This window comes from Pseudophryne corroboree, chromosome 8, assembly GCF_028390025.1.
Source record: "Pseudophryne corroboree isolate aPseCor3 chromosome 8, aPseCor3.hap2, whole genome shotgun sequence".
Lineage (NCBI taxonomy): Eukaryota > Metazoa > Chordata > Amphibia > Anura > Myobatrachidae > Pseudophryne > Pseudophryne corroboree.
In genome coordinates, this window is record NC_086451.1 from 434,173,629 (window position 1) to 434,198,184 (window position 24,556).

General features: G+C 47.2%; 1 protein-coding gene across 3 annotated transcripts in view; it reads left to right on the forward strand.

The window, feature by feature from the left end:
• ATAT1 (alpha tubulin acetyltransferase 1) overlaps window positions 1–24,556 on the forward strand; it is a 58,017-nt gene that overhangs the window by 12,057 nt on the left and 21,404 nt on the right. For all 3 annotated transcript variants that reach the window (XM_063938011.1, XM_063938010.1, XM_063938012.1), the window contains exons 4-8: window positions 357–448; window positions 664–724; window positions 4,446–4,559; window positions 4,721–4,822; window positions 7,439–7,484. In XM_063938011.1, the coding sequence (XP_063794081.1) occupies window positions 357–448; window positions 664–724; window positions 4,446–4,559; window positions 4,721–4,822; window positions 7,439–7,484 (415 nt within the window). The remainder of the gene's footprint in view (window positions 1–356; window positions 449–663; window positions 725–4,445; window positions 4,560–4,720; window positions 4,823–7,438; window positions 7,485–24,556) is intronic.

The following is a 24,556-nucleotide window of genomic DNA, read 5'->3' on the forward strand; positions in this document are numbered from 1 at the left end:
TAAAATGCCAGCTGTTGGGATCCCAGGGTTCAGGAGACCGGCGCTGGGATCCCGGCGTTCAGGAGACTAACATCGGAATCCCGACAGCCGTTGAAATACCAACGGACGGAATCCCGACCGTCGCCTGGTATTCACACTCGGTTGGAGGGTCCACGCCCCCAACCTAGTGGGAATAGAACCTGTGGCATAACGAATCCAGCTAGAGAAGCACCAATTATACAGTAACCATTGCATAGAGTTTATGGCATTGCATGTTATAGATTGATTAGCCCCTTTGCAATTAAAATAAAATACCTGGTTTGCATACTTGTATATTTATGAGAGATACCACTGTACATGTATTACTTCTGTTTCAGGCCCAGCGGTTACCTGCTCCAATAACCAGCGCCTCGCGGATGCAGACAAATCAGCATCATCTCTATATTTTAAAAGACTGCACCCCTAAAACGTGAGCCCCTTTGTAATGTTTGTTTTTGCAGTAGGTTTTTCAGGTCTGTATTAGACGTACTACCAGCACAACCATATCCCTGTAGCGAACAAACACAATGTCATGCATGTATTTCCTCTTCTTAACCCCTGTATAGCATCTGTTATATACTACTGACCACTCCCCCCGCTAGAAATCGCAGATTGACGCTTCATCTCCTATGTCCTGTATTTCAGAGCCGGTCGGGGGGTCGTGATTGGTTTCCTCAAGGTTGGATATAAGAAACTTTTCGTGCTGGTGAGATATTAATGATTCAACTCAACAAAGTGACTATAACAAGAACCCTGCATATTATTTAAGTGCACTCAGAGTCCCCGGCTCCCAGATTATCTTATATGTATAACAAAAAGCATATCCTTATTTCCCTCATTAGCAGCAAGACAGGAACAAGTGCAGTTGTAGAGCGCTTACATCATGGCATAACGTTATATTACGTCTGTCCACTACACAGCCATTTGTGGCCTATACCAATACTTATAATAATGCAGCCCATCATACACTAGTGATCTCGCTGTGATCAGTACTCCGGAGGATCTAGTGATCTCGCTGTGACCAGTACTTCGGAGGCTGTAGTGATCTCGCTGTCATCAGTACTCTGGAGGCTCTAGTGATCTCGCTGTCATCAGTACTCAAGAAGCTCTAGCGTTATCAACGTGATCAGTACTCTAAAAGGCTCTGGTGATCAGTGTTCAGGAGGCTCTAGTGATCTCGCTGTGATCAGTACTCCGGAGGCTCTAGTGATCTCGCTGTGATCAGTACTCCGGAGGCTCTAGTGATCTCGCTGTGATCAGTACTCCCGAGGCTCTAGTGATCTCAATGTGATCAGTACTCTGGAGGCTCTAGTGATCTCGCTGTGATCAGTACTCCGGAGGCTCTAGTGATCTCGCTGTGATCAGTACTCCGGAGGCTCTAGTGATCTCGCTGTGATCAGTACTCCAGAGGCTGTAGTGATCTCGCTGTGATCAGTACTCCCGAGGCTCTAGTGATCTCAATGTGATCAGTACTCTGGAGGCTCTAGTGATCTCGTTGTGATCAGTACTCCAGAGGCTGTAGTGATCTCGCTGTGATCAGTACTCCCGAGGCTCTAGTGATCTCGCTGTGATCAGTACTCCAGAGGCTCTAGTGATCTCGCTGTGATCAGTACTCCAGAGGCTCTAGTGATCTCGCTGTGATCAGTACTCCAGAGGCTCTAGTGATCTTGCTGTGATCAGTACTAGGTAGGCTCTAGTGATCTCAATGTGATCAGTACTAGGTAGGCTCTAGTGATCTCAATGTGATCAGTACTCCACTCCAGAGGCTCTAGTGATCTCAATGTGATCAGTACTCTGGAGGCTCTAGTGATCTCGCTGTGATCAGTACTAGGTAGGCTCTAGTGATCTTAATGTGATCAGTACTCTGGAGGCTCTAGTGATCTCGCTGTGATCAGTACTCCGGAGGCTCTAGTGATCTCGCTGTGATCAGTACTCCCGAGGCTCTAGTGATCTCAATGTGATCAGTACTCTGGAGGCTCTAGTGATCTCGCTGTGATCAGTACTCCGGAGGCTCTAGTGATCTCGCTGTGATCAGTACTACGGAGGCTCTAGTGATCTCGCTGTGATCAGTACTCCAGAGGCTCTAGTGATCTCGCTGTGATCAGTACTCCAGAGGCTCTAGTGATCTTGCTGTGATCAGTACTAGGTAGGCTCTAGTGATCTCAATGTGATCAGTACTAGGTAGGCTCTAGTGATCTCAATGTGATCAGTACTCCAGAGGCTCTAGTGATCTCAATGTGATCAGTACTCTGGAGGCTCTAGTGATCTCGCTGTGATCAGTACTAGGTAGGCTCTAGTGATCTTAATGTGATCAGTACTCTGGAGGCTCTAGTGATCTCGCTGTGATCAGTACTCCGGAGGCTCTAGTGATCTCGCTGTGATCAGTACTCCCGAGGCTCTAGTGATCTCAATGTGATCAGTACTCTGGAGGCTCTAGTGATCTCGCTGTGATCAGTACTCCGGAGGCTCTAGTGATCTCGCTGTGATCAGTACTCCGGAGGCTCTAGTGATCTCGCTGTGATCAGTACTCCAGAGGCTGTAGTGATCTCGCTGTGATCAGTACTCCCGAGGCTCTAGTGATCTCAATGTGATCAGTACTCTGGAGGCTCTAGTGATCTCGCTGTGATCAGTACTCCAGAGGCTGTAGTGATCTCGCTGTGATCAGTACTCCCGAGGCTCTAGTGATCTCGCTGTGATCAGTACTCCGGAGGCTCTAGTGATGTCGCTGTGATCAGTACTCCCGAGGCTCTAGTGATCTCGCTGTGATCAGTACTCCGGAGGCTCTAGTGATCTCGCTGTGATCAGTACTCCAGAGGCTCTAGTGATCTCGCTGTGATCAGTGTTCAGGAGGCTCTAGTGATCTCGCTGTGATCAGTACTCCCGAGGCTCTAGTGATCTCGCTGTGATCAGTATTCCGGAGGCTCTAGTGATCTCGCTGTGATCAGTACTCCAGAGGCTGTAGTGATTTCGCTGTGATCAGTACTCCCGAGGCTCTAGTGATCTCAATGTGATCAGTACTCCGGAGGCTCTAGTGATCTCGCTGTGATCAGTACTCCAGAGGCTCTAGTGATCTCGCTGTGATCAGTACTCCAGAGGCTCTAGTGATCTCGCTGTGATCAGTACTCCAGAGGCTCTAGTGATCTTGCTGTGATCAGTACTAGGTAGGCTCTAGTGATCTCAATGTGATCAGTACTCCAGAGGCTCTAGTGATCTCAATGTGATCAGTACTCTGGAGGCTCTAGTGATCTCGCTGTGATCAGTACTAGGTAGGCTCTAGTGATCTTAATGTGATCAGTACTCTGGAGGCTCTAGTGATCTCGCTGTGAGCAGTACTCCGGAGGCTCTAGTGATCTCGCTGTGATCAGTACTCCGGAGGCTCTAGTGATCTCGCTGTGATCAGTACTCCAGAGGCTCTAGTGATCTCAATGTGATCAGTACTCCAGAGGCTCTAGTGATCTCAATGTGATCAGTACGCTGGAGGCTCTAGTGATCTCGCTGTGATCAGTACTAGGTAGGCTCTAGTGATCTTAATGTGATCAGTACTCTGGAGGCTCTAGTGATCTCGCTGTGATCAGTACTCTGGAGGCTCTAGTGATCTCGCTGTGATCAGTACTCCGGAGGCTCTAGTGATCTCGCTGTGATCAGTACTCCGGAGGCTCTAGTGATCTCGCTGTGATCAGTACTCTGGAGGCTCTAGTGATCTCGCTGTGATCAGTACTCTGGAAGTTCTAGTGTACTGGCGGTTCTCAGTGCTCTAGTGATCTCGCAATGATCAGTGTTCCGGACGCCCAAGTGATCTTGGTGTGATCAGTGGTTGGGAGGCTCTTATTCTGATTGAATTAATGTTTACTATCTCATGAATAATGACTGAGATCACACAATGCAGTCTCCACTTCAAGTCTCACTGATATTACTGATTACTAGTGAATTGATGGCTTTATTCTCATGAAAATATATAGCTATCCAGCTCCTGCCTCCCATAAAAGTGGAATTAATGTGTTAGAAATATACATTAGTAAAATTGAGTATGTGGGGGAATTTTTCCACAGTTTTATCATTTTCACTGTTTCATACTTTTAGAGTCTGATTTAGAATTGGGTGCACAACTTGCTTCGAAACTAACAATACTGCAATGCAGTGGGGGAAAAGCAATTTATGTGTATGCTTTGCAGGGGAAGTGTTACCGCTTTCCCAGCAGCACAGATAGGCAGCTGTATTTCGGTGCTGCAATGTAGATTTCAGCTAGGATGTGCATCTGTTCCGTCTGTAAATCTCTTGGTGTAATTCCCCTGCAGTGCAACATAGTCTTGGTGAAGCTCAAAATTGCACCTTCTAACTGTTCTTTCTCCCAGCTCTGAATGTGGCCCTTTATCACTTTATTTATGTGTTTTTATTGTTTTATTTATCTTTTGTTATGATTTCTTTAGAACCACTCAGGATCCCATATAGAAGCTGAACCTCTATGTATTCTCGATTTCTATATTCATGAATCCCTTCAGCGTCATGGGTTTGGGAAGGAACTTTTCAACTTCATGCTCCGAGTAAGATCAGTCTTGATGTGTTCTTGTACTTTGTTGCTCTGGGTATTACATTTATCTCTTCCATTTGATACAACTCTTCTTCCGCTTTGTTCCTCTCCATACTCCTGTCCCTTCTATCTCAACGCACTGTCCTCCTATGACAATGTAACGTCTTGTTCCAGACTGAGCAGGTTGAACCTCGGCATCTTGCTATTGACCGACCTTCTGAGAAGTTTCTGTCCTTCCTGAAGAAACATTACAACCTTTGTGCGACTATCCCGCAGGTGAGAGTGAAAACCAGAAGTCACATGGCAGTTCCAGGGAAGATGTGCCATAAGAGAGGAATCCATAGAGGTCACATGGCTTGTCTAGGCCTAGAGAAGTACAAGTATAGGGAAGACATATAATAAGAGAGAAATGAATAGGGACATGTACTTCTCTAGGCCTAGAACTACCAAGTATAGAGAATATGTGTAATAAGAGAGGAATGATAGAGGTCACATGGTAGCTCTAGGCCTGGAGAAATACAAGTATAGAGAAGACGTGGGATAAGAATAATGATAGAGGTTACATGGTAGCTTTAGGCCTAGTGAAGTACAAGTATAGAGAAGACGTGGGATAAGAGAGGAATGGATAGCTCTAGGCCTAGAGAAGTACAAGCATAGAGAATACATGGGATAAGCGGTAGGATGGAGGTCACATGGTATCTCTAGACCTAGAGAAGTACAGGTATAGAGAAGACATGGGATAAGAGGTAGGATAGAGGTTACATGGTAGTTCTAGGCCTAGAGAAGTAGAAGTATAGATAAGACATGGGATAAGAGACGTAGGGTAGAGATCACATGGTAGTTCTAGGCCTAGAGAAGTACAAGTATAGAGAACACATGGGATAAGAGACGTAGGATAGAGGTCACATGGTAGTTCTAGGCCTAGAGAAGTACAAGTATAGAGAAGACATGGGATAAGAGGTAGGATAGAGATCACAAGGTAGTTCTATGCCTAGAAAAGTACAAGTATAGAGAAGACATGGGATAAGGTAGGATAGAGGTCACATGGTAGTTCTAGGCCTTGAGAAGTACAAGTAATCGAGAAGACGTGGGATAAGAATGATGGAGGTCACCTGGTAGTTCTAGGCCTAGAAAAGTACAAGTTTAGAGACTACATGGGATAAGAGAGGAAGGATAGAGGTCACATGCTAGTTCTAGGCCTAGAAAAGTACAAGTATAGAGAAGACATAGGGTAAGAGGTAGGATAGAGGTCACATGGTAGTTCTGGGCCTAGAAAAGTACAAGTATAGAGAAGACATGGGGTAAGAGGTAGGATAGAGTTAACCCGGTATCTCTAGGCCGAGAGATGTGCAAGTATAGAGAATACATGGGATAAGAGGTAGGACAGAGGTCACATGGTAGCTCTAGGCCTATAGAAGTACAAGTATAGAGAAGACATGGGATAAGAATGATGGAGGTCACCTTGTAGTTCTAGGCATAGAGAAGTATAAGTAGATATGACATATAATAAGAGAGGACTGATGGAGGTCACCTGGTAGTTCTAGGCCTAGAAAAGTACAAGTATAGAGAAGACATGGGGTAAGAGGTAGGATAGAGGTCACATGGTAGTTCTGGGCCTAGAAAAGTACAAGTATAGAGAAGACATGGGGTAAGAGGTAGGATAGAGTTAACCCGGTATCTCTAGGCCGAGATATGTGCAAGTATAGAGAATACATGGGATAAGAGGTAGGACAGAGGTCACATGGTAGCTCTAGGCCTATAGAAGTACAAGTATAGAGAAGACATGGGATAAGAATGATGGAGTTCACCTTGTAGTTCTAGGCATAGAGAAGTATAAGTAGATATGACGTATAATAAGAGAGGACTGATGGAGGTCACCTTGTAGTTCTAGGCATAGAGAAGTATAAGTAGATATGACGTATAATAAGAGAGGACTGATGGAGGTCACCTGGTAGTTCTAGGCCTAGAAAAGTACAAGTATAGAGAAGACATGGGGTAAGAGGCAGGATAGAGGTGACCCGGTAGCTCTAGGCCGAGAGAAGAGCAAGTATAGCGAATACATGGGATAAGAGAGGTAGGATAGAGGTGACCCGGTAGCTCTAGGCCTAGAAAAGTACAAGTATAGAGAAGACATGGGGTAAGAGGCAGGATAGAGGTGACCCGGTAGCTCTAGGCCGAGAGAAGAGCAAGTATAGCGAATACATGGGATAAGAGAGGTAGGATAGAGGTGACCCGGTAGCTCTAGGCCTAGAAAAGTACAAGTATAGAGAAGACATGGGGTAAGAGGTAGGATAGAGGTGACCCGGTAGCTCTAGGCCTAGAACATTACAAGTATAGAGAAGACATGGGGTAAGAGGCAGGATAGAGGTGACCCGGTAGCTCTAGGCCTAGAACAGTACAAGTATAGAGAAGACATGGGGTAAGAGGTAGGATAGAGGTGACCCGGTAGCTCTAGGCCGAGAGAAGTACAAGTATAGAGAATACATGGGATAAAAGAGGTAGGATAGAGATCACATGGTAGTTCTAGGCCTAGAGAAGCACAGGTATAGAGAAGCTGTCACAAGAGACTGTGGGGTCTGTTATGGGGGAAAGAGAAAGATCTAGAATGGCATGTGGCAGATATTGGGGGGAATGTAATAGGATGTGAGAATCAAAAAGAGAGATTTGGGGAGAATTTTCCTGTTTTTTTTAAAGAGGCAAACATTTACATAGCAAAATCAACCTGGTTTTGCTATGTAAATGATTGCCACTTTAAAAAAAACTCCAGAATCTCTAACTTTCTGATTCTCACACCGTATTACATTCCCCCCATTATGTTATTGGAGGAGCGGAAAGTAAAGGGGATGGGGTAATATTTGTGAAACCATAATGACTCATTACTTTTTTCCTTAGGTTAATAATTTTGTCATCTTTGAAGGTTTCTTCAGGGACAGGAAAGGTAAATGCTGTTACCCCTACTACCAGCGCACGTTTCATACGGCCTCTTTATATCAAAAGCCTACATAACTGATTGCTAGTTATACCAGGCATGTCCAAACTGCGGCCCTCCAGCTGTTGTGAAACTACATATCCCAGCATGCCCTGACACAGTTTTGCTGTCAGAGAATGCTAAAGCTGTGTCAGGGCATGCTGGGATTTCTCAACAGCTGGAGGGCCGCAGTTTGGACATGCCTGAGTTATACGATGATCCTTCCTTACTGGTGGTACAGGTTATAGAGAGCCCAGTAACTCTGGGGCAGATGTATTAGGCCTGGAGACGGCATAAGGAAGTGATCAATCAGTGATAAGTGCAAGGTGATAATCGCACCAGCCAATCAGCTCCTGTTAATTTACATATTGGAGCTGATTGGCTGGTGCGTTTATCACCTTGCACTTATCACTGGTTTATCACTTCCTAATGCCTTCTCCAGGTTAATACATAGTCCGTTATTGTCATGTTTATTGTACTGAGACTGATATCACTTTTACCATTGTATATGTAATGCACAGGTTGTAGACCTCTGAGTGTCACATTAATATACAATTTACTGTTCACACAGGTGATATACAGACAAAACAGGATTACTAATACAGATATAACAACCATTATACTGAGGCACAGGTGCTGCAGAGGAAAATGATAATATAAATCTGATACAGCATCACTTGTCCAGGGACAAAATGATGGAGAGACACAAGTGACACGTGACATTAATAAAGAGGTTGCCTCACTTATACAGTGGTGGTGTTTATTTAGAGACAAATGTCATAGTAATAATACAGAGATATTTTATAGCGAGGCAAAGATTCTATAGAGATTTGTCACAATAATACAAAGACGGTATCACATAGGCACAGGTTCTATAGAGATCTATGTTACATTAATGATACAGAGACAATATCACTTATAGCGAGGCACAGGTTCTATAGAGATTTATGTTACATTAATGATACAGAGACAATATCACTTATAGCGAGGCACAGGTTCTATAGAGATTTATGTTACATTAATGATACAGAGACAATATCACTTATAGCGAGGCACAGGTTCTATAGAGATTTATGTCACAGTTATAATACAGAGACAGTATTACATAGGCATAGGTTCTATAGAGAGTTATGTTACATTAATGATACAGAGACAATATCACTTATAGCGAGGCACAGGTTCTGTAGAGATCTATGTCACAGTTATAATACAGACAGTATCACTTATAGCGAGGCACAGGTTCTATAGAGATTTAATGTCACAGTTATAATACAGAGACAGTATCACTTATAGCGAGGCACAGGTTCTATGGAGATTTATGTCACAGTTATAATACAGAGGCAGTATCACTAATAGCGAGGCACAGGTTCTATAGATATTTATGTTACATTAATGATACAGAGACAGTATCACTTATAGCGAGGCACAGGTTCTATAGAGATTTATGTCACAGTTATAATACAGACAGTATCACTTATAGCGAGGCACAGGTTCTTTAGAGATTTATTTTACATTAATGATACAGAGACAGTGTCACTTATAGCGAGGCACAGGTTCTATAGAGATTTATGTCACAGTTATAATACAGAGACACTCACTTATAGAGAGGCACAGGTTCTAGAGATTTATGTTACTTTAATAATACAGAGAGTGTATCACTTATAGTGAGGCACGGGTTCTACAGAGATTTATGTCACAGTTATAATACAGACAGTATCACTTATAGCGAGGCACAGGTTCTATAGAGATTTATGTTACTTTAATAATACAGAGAGTGTATCACTTATAGCAAGGCATGGGTTCTACAGAGATTTATGTCACAGTTATAATACAGACAGTATCACTTATAGCGAGGCACAGGTTCTAGAGATTTATGTTACTTTAATAATACAGAGAGTGTATCACTTATAGCGAGGCACGGGTTCTACAGAGATTTATGTCACAGTTATAATACAGAGACAGTATCACTTATAGCGAGGCACAGGTTCTATAGATACTTATGCCACAGTTATAATACAGACAGTATCACTTATAGCGAGGTACAGATTCTATAGAGATATATGTTACATTAATACAGAAACAGTATTACTAATAGCGAAGCACAGGTTCTACAGAGATTTATGTCACAGTAATAATACAGAGGCAGTATAGCTAATAGCGAGGCACAGGTTCTATAGAGACTTATGTCACAGTAATAATACAGAGGCAGTATTACTAATAGCGTGGCACAGGTTCTATAGAGACTTATGTCACAGTAATAATACAGAGGCAGTATTGCTAATAGCGAGGCACAGGTTCTATAGAGCTATATGTTACATTAATACAGAGGCAGTATTACTAAGAGCGTGGTACAGGTTCTATAGAGACTTATGTCACAGTAATAATACAGAGACAGTATTACTAATAGCATGGCACAGGTTCTATAGAGATATATGTTACATTAATACAGAGACCGTATCACTAATAGCGAGACACAGGTTCTATAGAGACTTATGTCACAGTAATAATACAGAGGCAGTATTACTAATAGCGTGGCACAGGTTCTATAGAGACTTATGTCACAGTAATAATACAGAGGCAGTATTACTAATAGCGTGGCACAGGTTCTTTAGAGCTATATGTTACATTAATACAGAGGCAGTATTACTAATAGCGTGGCATAGGTTCTATAGAGCTATATGTTACATTAATACAGAGACAGTATTACTAATAGCGAAGCATAGGTTCTATAGAGATATATGTCACAGTAATAATACAGAGGCAGTATTACTAATAGCGAGGCCCAGGTTCTATAGAGCTATATGTTACATTAATACAGAGGCAGTATTACTAAGAGCGTGGCACAGTTTCTACAGAGACTTATGTCACAGTAATAATACAGAGGCAGTATCACTAATAGTGTGGCACAGGTTCTATATAGAGATATAGGTTACATTAATACAGAGACTGTATCGTTAATAGAGAGGCACAGGATGACTGTCACATTAATAGAACATTTTATTTCAGCATTGTAAACATACTGAATGCACATTGTCACTGACATGTCTTCACTATATTGCAGAATAATATGTCAAGTAACTGTTGTATTTTAACAGTGATTTGTTAAAAAACATGTTTAACACCTCTAGAAACACAGAACACAATTGCTAAACCTAATACACAATGCAGACATTACATAATACAACGTGACAGCAGGGTGACCTAATGGGGATCCGGTCTAAAGATCGACACTGTCTAGGTCGACAATGTTTAGGTCGACCACTATTGGTCAACAGTCAATAGGTCGACAGGGTTTCAAGGTCGACAGGGTTTCAAGGTCGACATGACTTTTTTCACTTTTTTTGAACTTTTTTCATACTTACGATCCACGTGGACTACAATTGGAAAGGTAATCTGTGCCGAGTGCAGCAGTAGTGGAGCGAGGCACCTTGCCCGAAGCATGGCGAGCGAACACGGTGCACTAATTGGACTTCCCGGTCACTGTACGTAGAAAACGACACCAAAAAACATGGAAAACTCATGTCGACCTTTTTAACTGTCGACATAGACCATGTCGACCTAGAACCCCTGTCGACTTTCCAACCCTGTCGACCTAGTGCCTGTCGACCTATAGTGGTCGACTCAAACATTGTCGACCTAGAAACTGTCGATGCAATAATCCACACCCGACCTAATGACACAGGTGGCAGGATGTTGGCCGAACTCTGTTTTTTTTTTTTTTTTAAAGGGGCAATCACTTACAAGGCATTGTTTTGACTTGTAAGTGATTGCCCCTTTAAAAAAAACATCCGCGTTTGGCTGACATCCGGCCCATAGAATTGAATAATTCTCCTAATGACACAGTGATGCAATCTCTAATGTGCGTAATCCTATCCCGTAGTATCACCCTCAGACCCTTAGTAAGTATGTGATGTTTAATTAAAGGGTCCTTCTCACTCGTGCCCCAATGACCCTTTCTCTTTATAATCCTCCAACCCCTCCATCCATGCAGCTGATGTTACATTACACAGAGAGGTTGGAGATCGTCCTGCTAATTAGACCGTAAGAGACAGCCCGACCCCAAAGTCCTTCTATCCCAAACCCTTTGCGTTTCTCCACCCCACCCCCTGTACCTATTGGTGTCCCACTTTCATTACCAGATGCAGCTGATTGCATTCTGTTTATCCCTATCAGCCCAGAACCCAGTGACCTGTTACCTTCCGGTGGTATATGTCAGATATATTGGCTGATTTCTGCGTTCTGGGGTAGATTATAATTCTGAAATGTTCCGTTGAACATTGTCTTCATTTTCTTCATTGTCTTACCTCTCCCCTTTTTTTTCTTTTTTGTTCCGTTGAACATTGTCTTTATTTTCTTACCTCTCCCTTTTTTTTTTTTTTTTGTTCCGTTGAACATTGTCTTCATTTTCTTCATTTTCTTACCTCTCCCCTTTTTTTCTCTTTTGTTCCATTGAACATTGTCTTCATTTTCTTACCTCTCCCCTTTTTTTCTCTTTTGTTCCGTTGAACATTGTCTTCATTTTTTTACCTCTCCCCTTTCTCCTTCATCCACTAGGGGTCACTGGAGTGCAGATACAATGGGGAAATAGTAGGCAGTAACTGGGAGCTGGCACTTTAAATTTATAACCATGTGACTAGCTCCTCCCCTACTATGTCCCCCCTCCAAGCCAGTCTTATTTTAGTGCCCAAGGGAGCTGGTTCACTTGGGTTTTCTCTGAAGAATGTTTCTTTTTTCTTTATTGTTTTTATTTTTCTTACTTACACTCACAGTCTGGCAGCTTTGCCACTACCAGTCTGCACCGCGGGAGCTGCCGGCGGGGTCCCATCGCAGCTGCGTGCGGCTCGGGATGGGCCCCGGCTGAAGGAGACGCTAAGCTCTCTGGAGCTGGCCGGACACCGCTGCGTGCGGCGAGTGTCGGGGCCGCTCTGTCGGCGGAAGATTCCGGCAGCACGGCAGCGGTAAGTATACGTGGCCGGACACCGCTGCGTGCAGCGCGTGTTGAGGCCACTCCATCGACAGAGGCTGGACACCGCTGCGTGCGGCGCGTGTCAGGGCCACTCCATCGAGACAGCGGTGAGTACAATCTCTTCCCCTCCAGATTGGTGTATAATTTTACATTGCTAAGGATGCCTTTCAGTGATTACTGTAGATGTGCTCTTAATAGCAGGGCGCTCACCTCAGCCTCCCCTCTAATAAAAACCCTGTCTGGTGTGTATCAGGAGGCGCCTTTACTAGTTTGAAATCGGCGCCATTGAGGGGGGGCGGAGCTTCAGCCCGCTCTGTACAGCGCCCGCTCTGTACAGCGGGCTCAGCGCTCCCCGTTCCCTGGCCATGGCATACATTGCCGGCGGGGGATACAGAGCGCTCCCCGCTTCATTTTCTCTGAAGCAGGTTAGTTTGAATTTTGGCGCCGAAACGGGTGGGGGCGGAGCTAACTCCCGCTCTGTACAGCAGGCTCAGCGCTTCCCGCTCCCCGGCCGCTGCAGCATGCCGCTCACCGCTTCACATTTCACCGCCCTCCAGCCGCTGACGGATCCTTCCCCTAGACGCATCATGCCTGGAGGTACTGTGCATGATGCTTCATTATTACGCTACAGTTAATGAGGAGGGGGAGGACATTAATTTCACTTTACAGCGGGCTCCCCGGCCGCGGCTCACAGCGTTCTATTACAGAGGTTTCTCTCCCTGCAGGGGAGACCTCTGCCCGGCATTTCATAGTCTATAGGTCAGGGAGCCTGCTCTATAACAGGAGCTGTGGCTCAGCTCATTAATGTTAAACTCTAGTTTGCACAGGGCTAATAGCAGAGCATATTAAGCAGAACCCAGGTTCAGATCTCACCCTGGAATATGTATTTATCTACCCTATTGGGTTCACTGTGTGTGTGTGTATGTATGTATGTATGTATATATATTTCTCTAACGTCCTAGTGGATGCTGGGGACTCCGTAAGGACCATGGGGAATAGACGGGCTCCGCAGGAGACAGGGCACTTTAAGAAAGAATTTGGATCCAGGTGTGCTCTGGCTCCTCCCTCTATGTCCCTCCTCCAGACCTCAGTTTGAATCTGTGCCCGGACGAGCTGGGTGCTACTTAGTGAGCTCTCCTGAGCTTACTATAAGAAAGTATTTTGTTAGGTTTTTTTATTTTCAGAGAGATCTGCTGGCAACAGACTCTCTGCAGCGTGGGACTGAGGGGAGAGAAGCAGCCCTACTCACTGCAGATAGGTCCTGCTTCTTAGGCTACTGGACACCATTAGCTCCAGAGGGATCGTACACAGGATCTCACCCTTTGTCGTCCGATCCCGGAGCCGCGCCGCCGTCCCCCTCGCAGAGACGGAAGACAGAAGCCGGGTGAAAGAAGCAAGAAGACTTCAAAATCGGCGGCAGAAGACTCCAGTCTTCAAACTGAGGTAGCGCACAGCACTGCAGCTGTGCGCCATTGCTCCCACACTACACCCACATACTCCGGTCACTGTAGGGTGCAGGGCGCATGGGGGGGGGGGCGCCCTGGGCAGCAATTAGGACCTCTTGGCAAAAGTTGGGCATATATACAGTTGGGCACTGTATATATGCATGAGCCCCCGCCAAAATTTTACACAGAAACGCGGGACAGAAGCCCGCCGCTGAGGGGGCGGGGCTTCTTCCTCAGCACTCACCAGCGCCATTTTCTCTCCACAGCTCCGCTGAGAGGAAGCTCCCCAGGCTCTCCCCTGCAGATTCACGGTAGAAGAGGGTAAAAAGAGAGGGGGGGCACATAAATTAGGCGCAAAAACATTATATACAGCAGCTACTGGGTTAACACTAAGTTACTGTGTGATTCCTGGGACATATAGCGCTGGGGTGTGTGCTGGCATACTCTCTCTCTGTCTCTCCAAAGGGCCTTGTGGGGGAACGGTCTTCAAAAAGAGCATCCCCTGTGTGTGTGTGGTGTGTCGGTACGCTTGTGTCGACATGTTTGACGAGGAAGGCTATGTGGAAGCAGAGCGGGAGCAAATGAATGTGGGGTCGCCGCCGACTGCGCCGACACTTGATTGGATGGATATGTGGAAGGTTTTAAATGATAATGTTACTTCCTTGCATAAAAGGTTGGATAAAGCTGAAACCTTAGGACAGTCTGGGTCTCAGCCCATGCCTGATCCTATGTCGCAGAGGCCGTCAGGTTTTAGAAGCGCCCACTATCCCAAATTGTTGACACAGATATCGACACGGATTCTGACTCCAGTGTCGATGGCGATGATGCAAAATTACAGCCTAAATTGGCTAAAGCCATCCGTTATATGATTATAGCAATAAAGGATGTGTTGCACATCACAGAGGAAACCCCAGTCCCTGACAAGAGGGTTCATATGTATGGGGAAAAAAGGCATGAGGTGACCTTTCCCCCTTCACATGAGCTAAATGAGTTATGTGAAAAGGCTTGGGAATCTCCAGATAAAAAACTGCAGATTTCCAAACGGATGCTTATGGCGTATCCTTTCCCGCCAACGGACAGGTTACGCTGGGAATCCTCCCCTAGGGTGGACAAAGCTCTCACACGCTTATCCAAGATGGTAGCCCTGCCGTCACAGGATACGGCCACCCTAAAAGATGCTGCGGATAGAAAGCAAGAGGGTGCCCTGAAGTCCTTTTATATACATTCGGGTACCTTACTAAGGCCGGCAATTGCGTCGGCCTGGGTGTGTAGTGCTGTAGCAGCATGGACGGATACCTTATCTGAGGAACTTGATACCTTGGACAAGGATACTATATTAATGACCCTCGGGCATATAAAAGACGCTGTCCTATATATGAGAGATGCTCAAAGAGGCCTTAGCCTTCTGGGCTCTAGAATAAATGCAATGTCGATTTCTGCTAGAAAAGTCCTGTGGACTCGGCAATGGACAGGCGATGCCAACTCAAAAAGGCACATGGAGGTTTTACCTTACAAGGAGTTGTTTGGGGAGGGTCTCTCGGACCTGGTCTCCACAGCTACTACTGGAAAGTCAAATTTTTTGCCATATGTTCCCTCACAACCTAAGAAAGCACCGTATTACCAAATGCAGTCCTTTCGATCACAAAAAGGCAAAAAAGTCTGAGGTGCGTCCTTTCTTGCCAGAGGCAGGGGCAGAGGAAAGAAGCTGCACAACACAGCTAGTTCCCAGGAACAGAAGTCCTCCCCGGCTTCCACTAAATCCACCGCATGACGCTGGGGCTCCACAGGCGGAGCTAGGCCCGGTGGGGGCGCGTCTCCGAAATTTCAGCCACAAGTGGGTTCACTCCCAGGTGGATCCCTGGGCACTAGAGATTGTGTCTCAGGGATACAAGCTGGAATTCGAAGAGATGCCCCCTCACCGATACCTCAAATCGGCCCTGCCAGCTTCCCCCTTAGAGAGGGAATTAGTGTTAGCTGCAATTCACATTGTATCTTCAGCAGGTGGTGGTCAAGGTTCCCCTCCTTCAACAAGGAAAGGGTTATTATTCGACCATGCTTGTGGTACCGAAACCGGACGGTTCGGTCAGACCCATATTGAATTTAAAATCCCTGAACATATACCTGAAAAGGTTCAAGTTCAAGATGGAATCGCTCAGAGCGGTCATCGCAAGCCTGGAAGGGGGGGATTTTATGGTGTCTCTGGACATAAAGGATGCATACCTTCATGTCCCCATTTATCCACCTCATCAGGCGTACCTCAGATTTGTGGTACAGGATTGTTATTACCAATTCCAGACGTTGCCGTTTGGTCTCTCCACGGCACCGAGAATATTTACCAAGGTAATGGCGGAAATGATGGTGCTCCTGCGAAAGCAAGGGGTGACAATTATCCCATACTTGGACGATCTCCTCATAAAGGCGAGGTCCAGAGAGCAGTTGCTGATCAGCGTAGCACGCTCTCGGGAAGTGTTACAACAGCACGGCTGGATTCTAAATATTCCAAAGTCGCAGTTGATTCCTACGACTCGTCTGCCCTTCCTGGGCATGATTCTGGACACAGACCAGAAGAGGGTTTATCTCCCGATGGAGAAGGCTCAGGAGCTCATGACACTGGTCAGAGACCTATTAAAACCAAAACATGTGTCGGTGCATCACTGCACGCGAGTCCTGGGAAAGATGGTGGCATCATACGAGGCCATTCCCTTTGGCAGGTTCCATGCGAGGACCTTTCAATGGGATCTGTTGGACAAGTGGTCAGGATCACACCTACAGATGCATCGGCTGATCACCCTATCCCCCAGGGCCAGGGTGTCTCTCCTGTGGTGGCTGCAGAGTGCTCACCTTCTCGAGGGCTGCAGATTCGACATTCAGGACTGGGACCTGGTGACCACGGATGCAAGCCTCCGAGGGTGGGGGGCAGTCACACAGGGAAGAAATTTCCAAGGTCTGTGGTCAAGTCAGGAGACTTGCCTTCACATCAATATCCTGGAACTAAGGGCCATATACAACGCTCTAAGTCAAGCGGAGACCCTGCTTTGCGACCAATCGGTGCTGAGTCAGTCAGACAACATCACCGCAGTGGCTCATGTAAACCGCCAAGGCGGCACAAGGAGCAGGGTGGCGATGGCGGAAGCCACCAGAATTCTTCGCTGGGCGGAGAATCACGTAAGAGCACTGTCAGCAGTGTTCATTCCGGGAGTTGACAACTGGGAAGCAGACTTCCTCAGCAGGCACGACCTCCACCCGGGAGAGTGGGGACTTCATCAAGAAGTCTTCACGCAGATTGCAAGTCGGTGGGAACTGCCACAGGTGGACATAATGGCATCCCGCCTCAACAAAAAGCTACAGAGGTATTGCGCCAGGTCAAGAGACCCTCAGGCGATAGCTGTAGACGCACTAGTGACACCGTGGGTGTTCCAGTCGGTTTATGTATTTCCTCCTCTTCCTCTCATACCCAAGGTGCTGAGAATCATAAGAAAAAGAGGAGTGAGAACAATACTCATTGTTCCGGATTGGCCAAGAAGGACTTGGTATCTATATCTGCAAGAAATGCTCACAGAGGACCCATGGCCTCTGCCTCTAAGACAGGACTTGTTGCAACAGGGGCCCTGTCTGTTCCAAGACTTACCGCAGCTGCGTTTGACGGCATGGCGGTTGAACGCCGGATCCTAGCAGAAAAAGGCATTCCGGATGAGGTTATTCCTACGCTGATAAAGGCTAGGAAGGACGTGACTGCTAAACATTATCACCGTATATGGCGAAAATATGTTGCTTGGTGTGAGGCCAGGAATGCCCCTACGAAGGAATTCCAGCTGGGCCGTTTCCTTCACTTCCTGCAGTCGGTAGTGACTTTGGGCCTGAAATTGGGTTCCATTAAGGTCCAGATTTCGTCCCTATCCATTTTCTTTCAAAAAGAACTGGCGTCTCTTCCTGAAGTTCAGACGTTTGTAAAGGGAGTGCTGCATATTCAGCCCCCTTTTGTGCCTCCAGTGGCACCTTGGGATCTTAACGTGGTGTTGAGTTTCCTGAAGTCACACTGGTTTGAGCCACTCAAAACCGTGGAGTTAAAATTTCTCACGTGGAAGGTGGTCATGCTATTAGCCTTGGCTTCAGCTAGGCGTGTGTCAGAATTAGCGGCTTTGTCACATAAAAGCCCCTATCTGGTTTTCCATATGGACAGGGCAGAATTGCGGACCTGTCCACAATTTCTGCCAAAAGTGGTGTCATCTTTTCATATGAACCAACCTATTGTGGTGCCTGTGGCTACTCGTGACTTGGAGGATTCCGAGTTACTAGATGTGGTCAGAGGGCTTTGAAGGTTTATGTAGCCAGAACGGCTAGAGTCAGGAAAACTGAGTCGCTGTTTATCCTGTATGCATCCAGCAAGCTGGGTGCTCCTGCTTCAAAGCAAACTATTGCTCGCTGGATCTGTAACACGATTCAGTAGGCTCATTCTGCGGCTGGATTGCCGCTTCCAAAATCAGTAAAAGCCCACTCCACAAGGAAGGTGGGCTCTTCTTGGGCGGCTGCCCGAGGGGTCTCGGCATTACAGCTTTGCCGAGCAGCTACTTGGTCAGGTTCGAACACTTTTGCAAAGTTTTACAAGTTTGATACCCTGGCTGAGGAGGACCTTGTGTTTGCTCATTCGGTGCTGCAGAGTCATCCGCACTCTCCCGCCCGTTTGGGAGCTTTGGTATAATCCCCATGGTCCTTACGGAGTCCCCAGCATTCACTAGGACGTTAGAGAAAATAAGATTTTACTTACCGGTAAATCTATTTCTCGTAGTCCGTAGTGGATGCTGGGCGCCCGTCCCAAGTGCGGACTTCTTCTGCAATACTTGTATATAGTTGTTGCTTAAATAAGGGTTATGTTGTGGTTGCATCAGGGTTGATCTGATGCTCCGTTGTTGTTCATACTGTTAACTGGGTAAGTTTATCACAAGTTATACGGTGTGATTGGTGTGACTGGTATGAGTCTTGCCCTGGATTCCAAAATCCTTTCCTTGTACTGTCAGCTCTTCCGGGCACAGTTTCTCTAACTGAGGTCTGGAGGAGGGACATAGAGGGAGGAGCCAGAGCACACCAGTATCCAAATTCTTTCTTAAAGTGCCCTGTCTCCTGCGGAGCCCGTCTATTCCCCATGGTCCTTACGGAGTCCCCAGCATCCACTACGCACTACGAGAAATAGATTTACCGGTAAGTAAAATCGTATTATATATATATATATATATATATATATATATACTAGGTGCTTCATCGCGCCCTACGGGCGCTCTTCACACCGTCGCAAGGGGCTGCGCCCCCTTAACCCTTGCATGCCTTTCTGGGGTTTAGTATTTGTATTATATGGAGTATTACCTGCATTCCTTTGTTAGTGGTTAAATATTGCACAATGAAAGGGCGCGCGATGGTGAAGGAGGCGCAGCCCCTTGCGACGGCGTGAACAGCACCTGCAGGGCACGATGTACAGAATGTAGCGGGTGCGGGGGGGACTGCGGATGGTGTCTGTAGATGCTGCGGGTGGAGGGGAGGCAGAAGTGGGGGTGGGGCCCGGATGGGGAAGGTTCGGGAGGTGCTGCTCGTGGGGGAGGGGCAGAGGAGTGGGGGATGCAGATGGGGGAGGGGTCCGGAGGCACTGCAGGTGGGGGAGGGGCAGGGGTGCCACGGGTGGGAGAGAGGCAGGTGTGGGGATGTTGTGGATGGGTGAAGGGTTCCGGAGGTGCTGTGGGATGGGAAGGGACGGGAGTGCCGGGGGTTGGGTAGGGGACCGCAGGCACCATGGGTAGGGTAGGGGCAGGTACGGGTGTTGCGGCGGATGGGAAGGAGGTCCGGAGGTGCTGCAGGTGGTGGAGGGGCAGGTGCGGGGGTGCCATTGGTGGGGGAGGGGTGGGTGAGGGGGGGACCGCTGATGGAGGAGGGTGTCTGCAGATGCTGGGGTGGAGGGGGGCAGGTGTGGGGGGAGACATATAAGGGGGGTGAATAGTGGAAGGGGCCTGGAGGTGCTGTGGGTGGTGAAGGGGTGGAGGAGTGGGAGCCACGGGTGGTGTAGGGGGTCTGGAGGCACAGCATGTGGGGGAGGGGTGGAGTGCCGCATGTGGTGGAGGGGAAGGTGCGGAGGTGTGGTGCATTGGGGAGAGGTCTGGAGGCGCTGCGGGTACTGTACATGCCATAAAAGGTAGTTAGAGGGTATGCAGTAACAGGGCCAGGACAGGGGTGACAGGGTCAGTACAGGGTTGACGGGGCCAGGACAGGGGTGACAGGGTCAGAACAGGGGTGACGGGGCCAGGACAGGGGTGACGGGGCCAGGACAGGGGTGACGGGGCCAGGACAGGGGTGACGGGGCCAGGACAGGGGTGACAGGGCCAGGACAGAAATGATAGGGACAGGATAGGGGTGACAGGGCCAGGGTAGGGGCGGCAGGACCAGGACAGGGGTGACGGGGCCAGTATAGGGTTGACAGGGCAAGCACAGGGGTGACAGGGCCAGGATAGGGGTAACAGGGCCAGGATAGGGGTAACAGGGCCAGCATAAGGGTGACAGGGGCAGGATAAGGGTGAAAGGGCCAGGATAAGGGTGGCAGGGCAAGGCCAGGGGTGACAGGGACATGACAGAACACAGGGCACGGGAGAGATTGGTATTAGGGACAAAACAGTGGTGACAGACAGATGTGTCTTACCGGAGTCACTGCTGCTGGCTGCTGCTGTTCCACTCCAACCTGTTGGGATCTGCTGCTGCTGGAGACTTGGCATGGCTGACTCTCTCAGGCTGGAGTCCTGCTTTCTCTGCCCGTCCGCATCCCTCCCCCCCTCCTCAGTCACGCACCGCAGACCTCGCGCAGCTGCCGGGCACTGTGGTAAGGTGAGACTGGAAATGACTGGTTAGCCCCCAGGAGATGCTGCGGCTGGAGGGAGGAGGGGGTCATAGCATGCACGTGGCGCGGACCTCACGGCTTCCGGGCACTGTGGTAAGGGGAGACTGGGAGTGACTGGTTAGCTCCCATGAGACGCTGCGGCTGGAGGGAGGAGTGGGTCAGAGCCTGCAAGCAGCTCGGATTTCTGCAGCGCTACCCGCCAGCTAAAGTGTGTGAATGAGCTGGGCGCACTCCACTGCGGGTGGCAGCGCTGCAGCTAGCGGTGGGGTTGCCGGGGCTGGAGATAACAGAGGCAGTATGGAACCTGCACAGCGGCAAGTGCCCCACTAAACTGCAGCTAAGAAGCGCGGAGTGTGCCAGAAAGTGACGCTCCTCCGCACCAGAGACCCTGCTGAGTATGCCGATGTGGGGGGTCAAGCACACAGTGAGCCGGTGCCCGTCTGTCTGTATGACATACCCCTCACACACCCCCATACCTCCCAAATGTCCAGATTTTCGCGGGACAGTCCCATTTTTTGGGGTCTGTCCCGCTGTCCCACCCGCGGGTCGCAGTATCCGGCGGGGGGGGGGGGGGGGGGCAGTTGGAAAGCTCCTGTACTCGCTGTTCTGCTTAGCAGAGCAGCGGTGAATAGTGGAGACAGAGGGAGAGGGGGCATCAGGGGGTACGGATTAATGGGGGGGTTCCAGCAGCAGAGCCGGATTAAGGGGTGGGGGGTGGGCAGGGGATACGTACCGTTGGTCCCACAGTTTTAGGGGGCCCCCTGGCTGGAGTAGCTCTGTCCCAGCTCTGAAGCTCCCCCCCCCCCCCGTCCTGCCAGCAACAGCGGCAGCATTGTGCTACAGTCAGCACACGCTGCTGCATATTGACAGGTCTGTGGTGTTGCAGGGAGGCAGCAGTATCCCTGCTTTCTTCTGACTGTGCGAGTGTGTAGGGGGGAGCGACCACCTCCTCTGGATTTAGCCCTAGCTGAGGGGCCAAAATCCCATTAAAAAAAATAAAAATAAAAATCGGAATTTGCATAAGGGGGCGTGGCCGCGTGGGCCGCGATTAGGCCACGCCCCCAACCCACAGCAGGCACAGCAATGAGATAGGGCTCCCCTGTCTCAAGTGCCCTGGGCCCCCCGGACTCATAATCAGCCCCTGGGAGCATGTCAGCAGCTCACAGAGCGCTGGGCATGCTCCCTCACTGACGAAAACGGGGACCCTCCCGTGAAGCCACGCCCCCTTTTCGCCGAGTTTGTTTCCCTTTTTCTGCCTGGAGAAAGCTCCTGCAGAAAGCTGGGAGGTCTGCACCCCTGCCTGTGCCATGCCCAATGCCCATGCTATCTGCTTCTGCTCCTAGTCTCCTGTAGATTTGGCCAGATCTCTGTGATTCATTTGACTAACTCCGCCCAGTGTTGTGACTCCGCCCAGCGTTAGCAAATGAATCACAAGGTCACAGAATAGGGCTATTATATAGGAGATATATATATATATATATATATTGTTCTAGTGGTAAATCGGTTGCGCCTTCAGTGTTTGTATGTAAATTGTTGCAAATCCTTGAGTGATAGTTAAAATGTGCGTACCAGACATACGTAGAACATTCGCCTTGTTTGAGGTATCTTTGCATCTGGATAATCCTTACTCGTACTGATTCTCCATTCCCATCCGTCCAAGCGTTGGTGTGGAGTTTGTACGTATATGCAAAAAATGTGTGTCAGAATGCTGCTCTTAAACAAAGTGACTTGGTGCTATATTTCGTGCAACTTTAACAGTAAAGTGAATATGTGCAAAGAAAAGTGCTGTACGTGCTTGTTATATATATATATGAATAAAAATATGAATAAATACGAATAAATATTTTATTTTACTAGCAGTGTGCAAATTCCCTTAGGTAATGTGCTTATATACCACTTATTGAGGGTGCAACACCATATGGCTCAGTAGTCAAAAGGAGCACTTACATCTAGAGTTGAAATGATTTAATAGGATGCTGCCATCATTCCATCATCAGACTTATGGACCTTAAAAAAAAAAGGGTTCCCATGTGGGATGGAAAAAAGCCTCTGATAGTGTAGTATTATTTAAAAAACATTTAATAATACATAAAACGACAAAAAACATACAGATGGACTCGTACAATTTTAAAAATGCATATAAGCTTATCTGTTAATTCCTCAGATAGGAGCGGAGTGCCGGTATATGCCGGCACTCCGCTCCTATCTGAGGAATTAACAGATAAGCTTATATGCATTTTTAAAATTGTACGAGTCCATCTGTATGTTTTTTGTCGTTTTATGTATTATTAAATGTTTTTTAAATAATACTACACTATCAGAGGCTTTTTTCCATCCCACATGGGAACCCTTTTTTTTAAGGTCCATAAGTCTGATGATGGAATGATGGCAGCATCCTATTAAATCATTTCAACTCTAGATGTAAGTGCTCCTTTTGACTACTGAGCCATATGGTGTTGCACCCTCAATAAGTGGTATATAAGCACATTACCTAAGGGAATTTGCACACTGCTAGTAAAATAAAATATTTATTCGTATTTATTCATATTTTTATTCATATATATATATAACAAGCACGTACAGCACTTTTCTTTGCACATATTCACTTTACTGTTAAAGTTGCACGAAATATAGCACCAAGTCACTTTGTTTAAGAGCAGCATTCTGACACACATTTTTTGCATATACGTACAAACTCCACACCAACGCTTGGACGGATGGGAATGGAGAATCAGTACGAGTAAGGATTATCCAGATGCAAAGATACCTCAAACAAGGCGAATGTTCTACGTATGTCTGGTACGCACATTTTAACTATCACTCAAGGATTTGCAACAATTTACATACAAACACTGAAGGCGCAACCGATTTACCACTAGAACAATTTTGAAATCTGAGTTCCTTTGGGAATTGGACATTTTGAAATCTGGTTGCGACACCATTAACCTTGGGAGTGTTTTTATTAATTTTAAACTAATTTTAAAATAATTTTGTTTTGCACTAACTCATGCGTAATTTATGATCTCCCATTTTAGGGATATCTGGTTATAGAATATTCAGGTTGTAGCGCTATCTGCACCTTTTGTATACAATATATATATATATATATACACACACACACACACACACACACACACACACGTGTAAAGGGTGTATATATGTATGTATATGCAATACCATATATAGTGGAGAGTGCAAACACTTCTGCAATGTTTTATAATAACAGCACAGACCTGGGTTCACATTTCCAAGGGTAGCACGGATGGTGTTATCGTTAGCGTTGCGGCCTCGCAGCACGGGGGTCATGGGCAGGGCCGGTGCTAGGGTGTCCAACGCCTCCCTGCAAACTACAAATTTGCGCCCTCTCTCCCATACTTAAGGGACAGTGCGCACCGAAGATGCGTGCCACAAAGGGGTGGGATCTCACAAAGAAGGGGCGTATCCATACAATAGTACCCCCAATTTAAAGTACACCACACAGTAGAACAATTTTAGACATATAAACACACACATACACTGTGCCCCCATACACACACACACACACACACACACACACTGTGCCACCATACACACTGCCCCCATCTACATACACACATATACTGTGCCACCATACACACTGTGCTCCCATACACACATACACTGTGCCACCATACACACTGTGCTCCCATACACACACACATACAGTGCCCCCATACACACATATACTGTGCCCCCATATACACTATGCCCCCATACACACATAGACTGTACCACCATACAC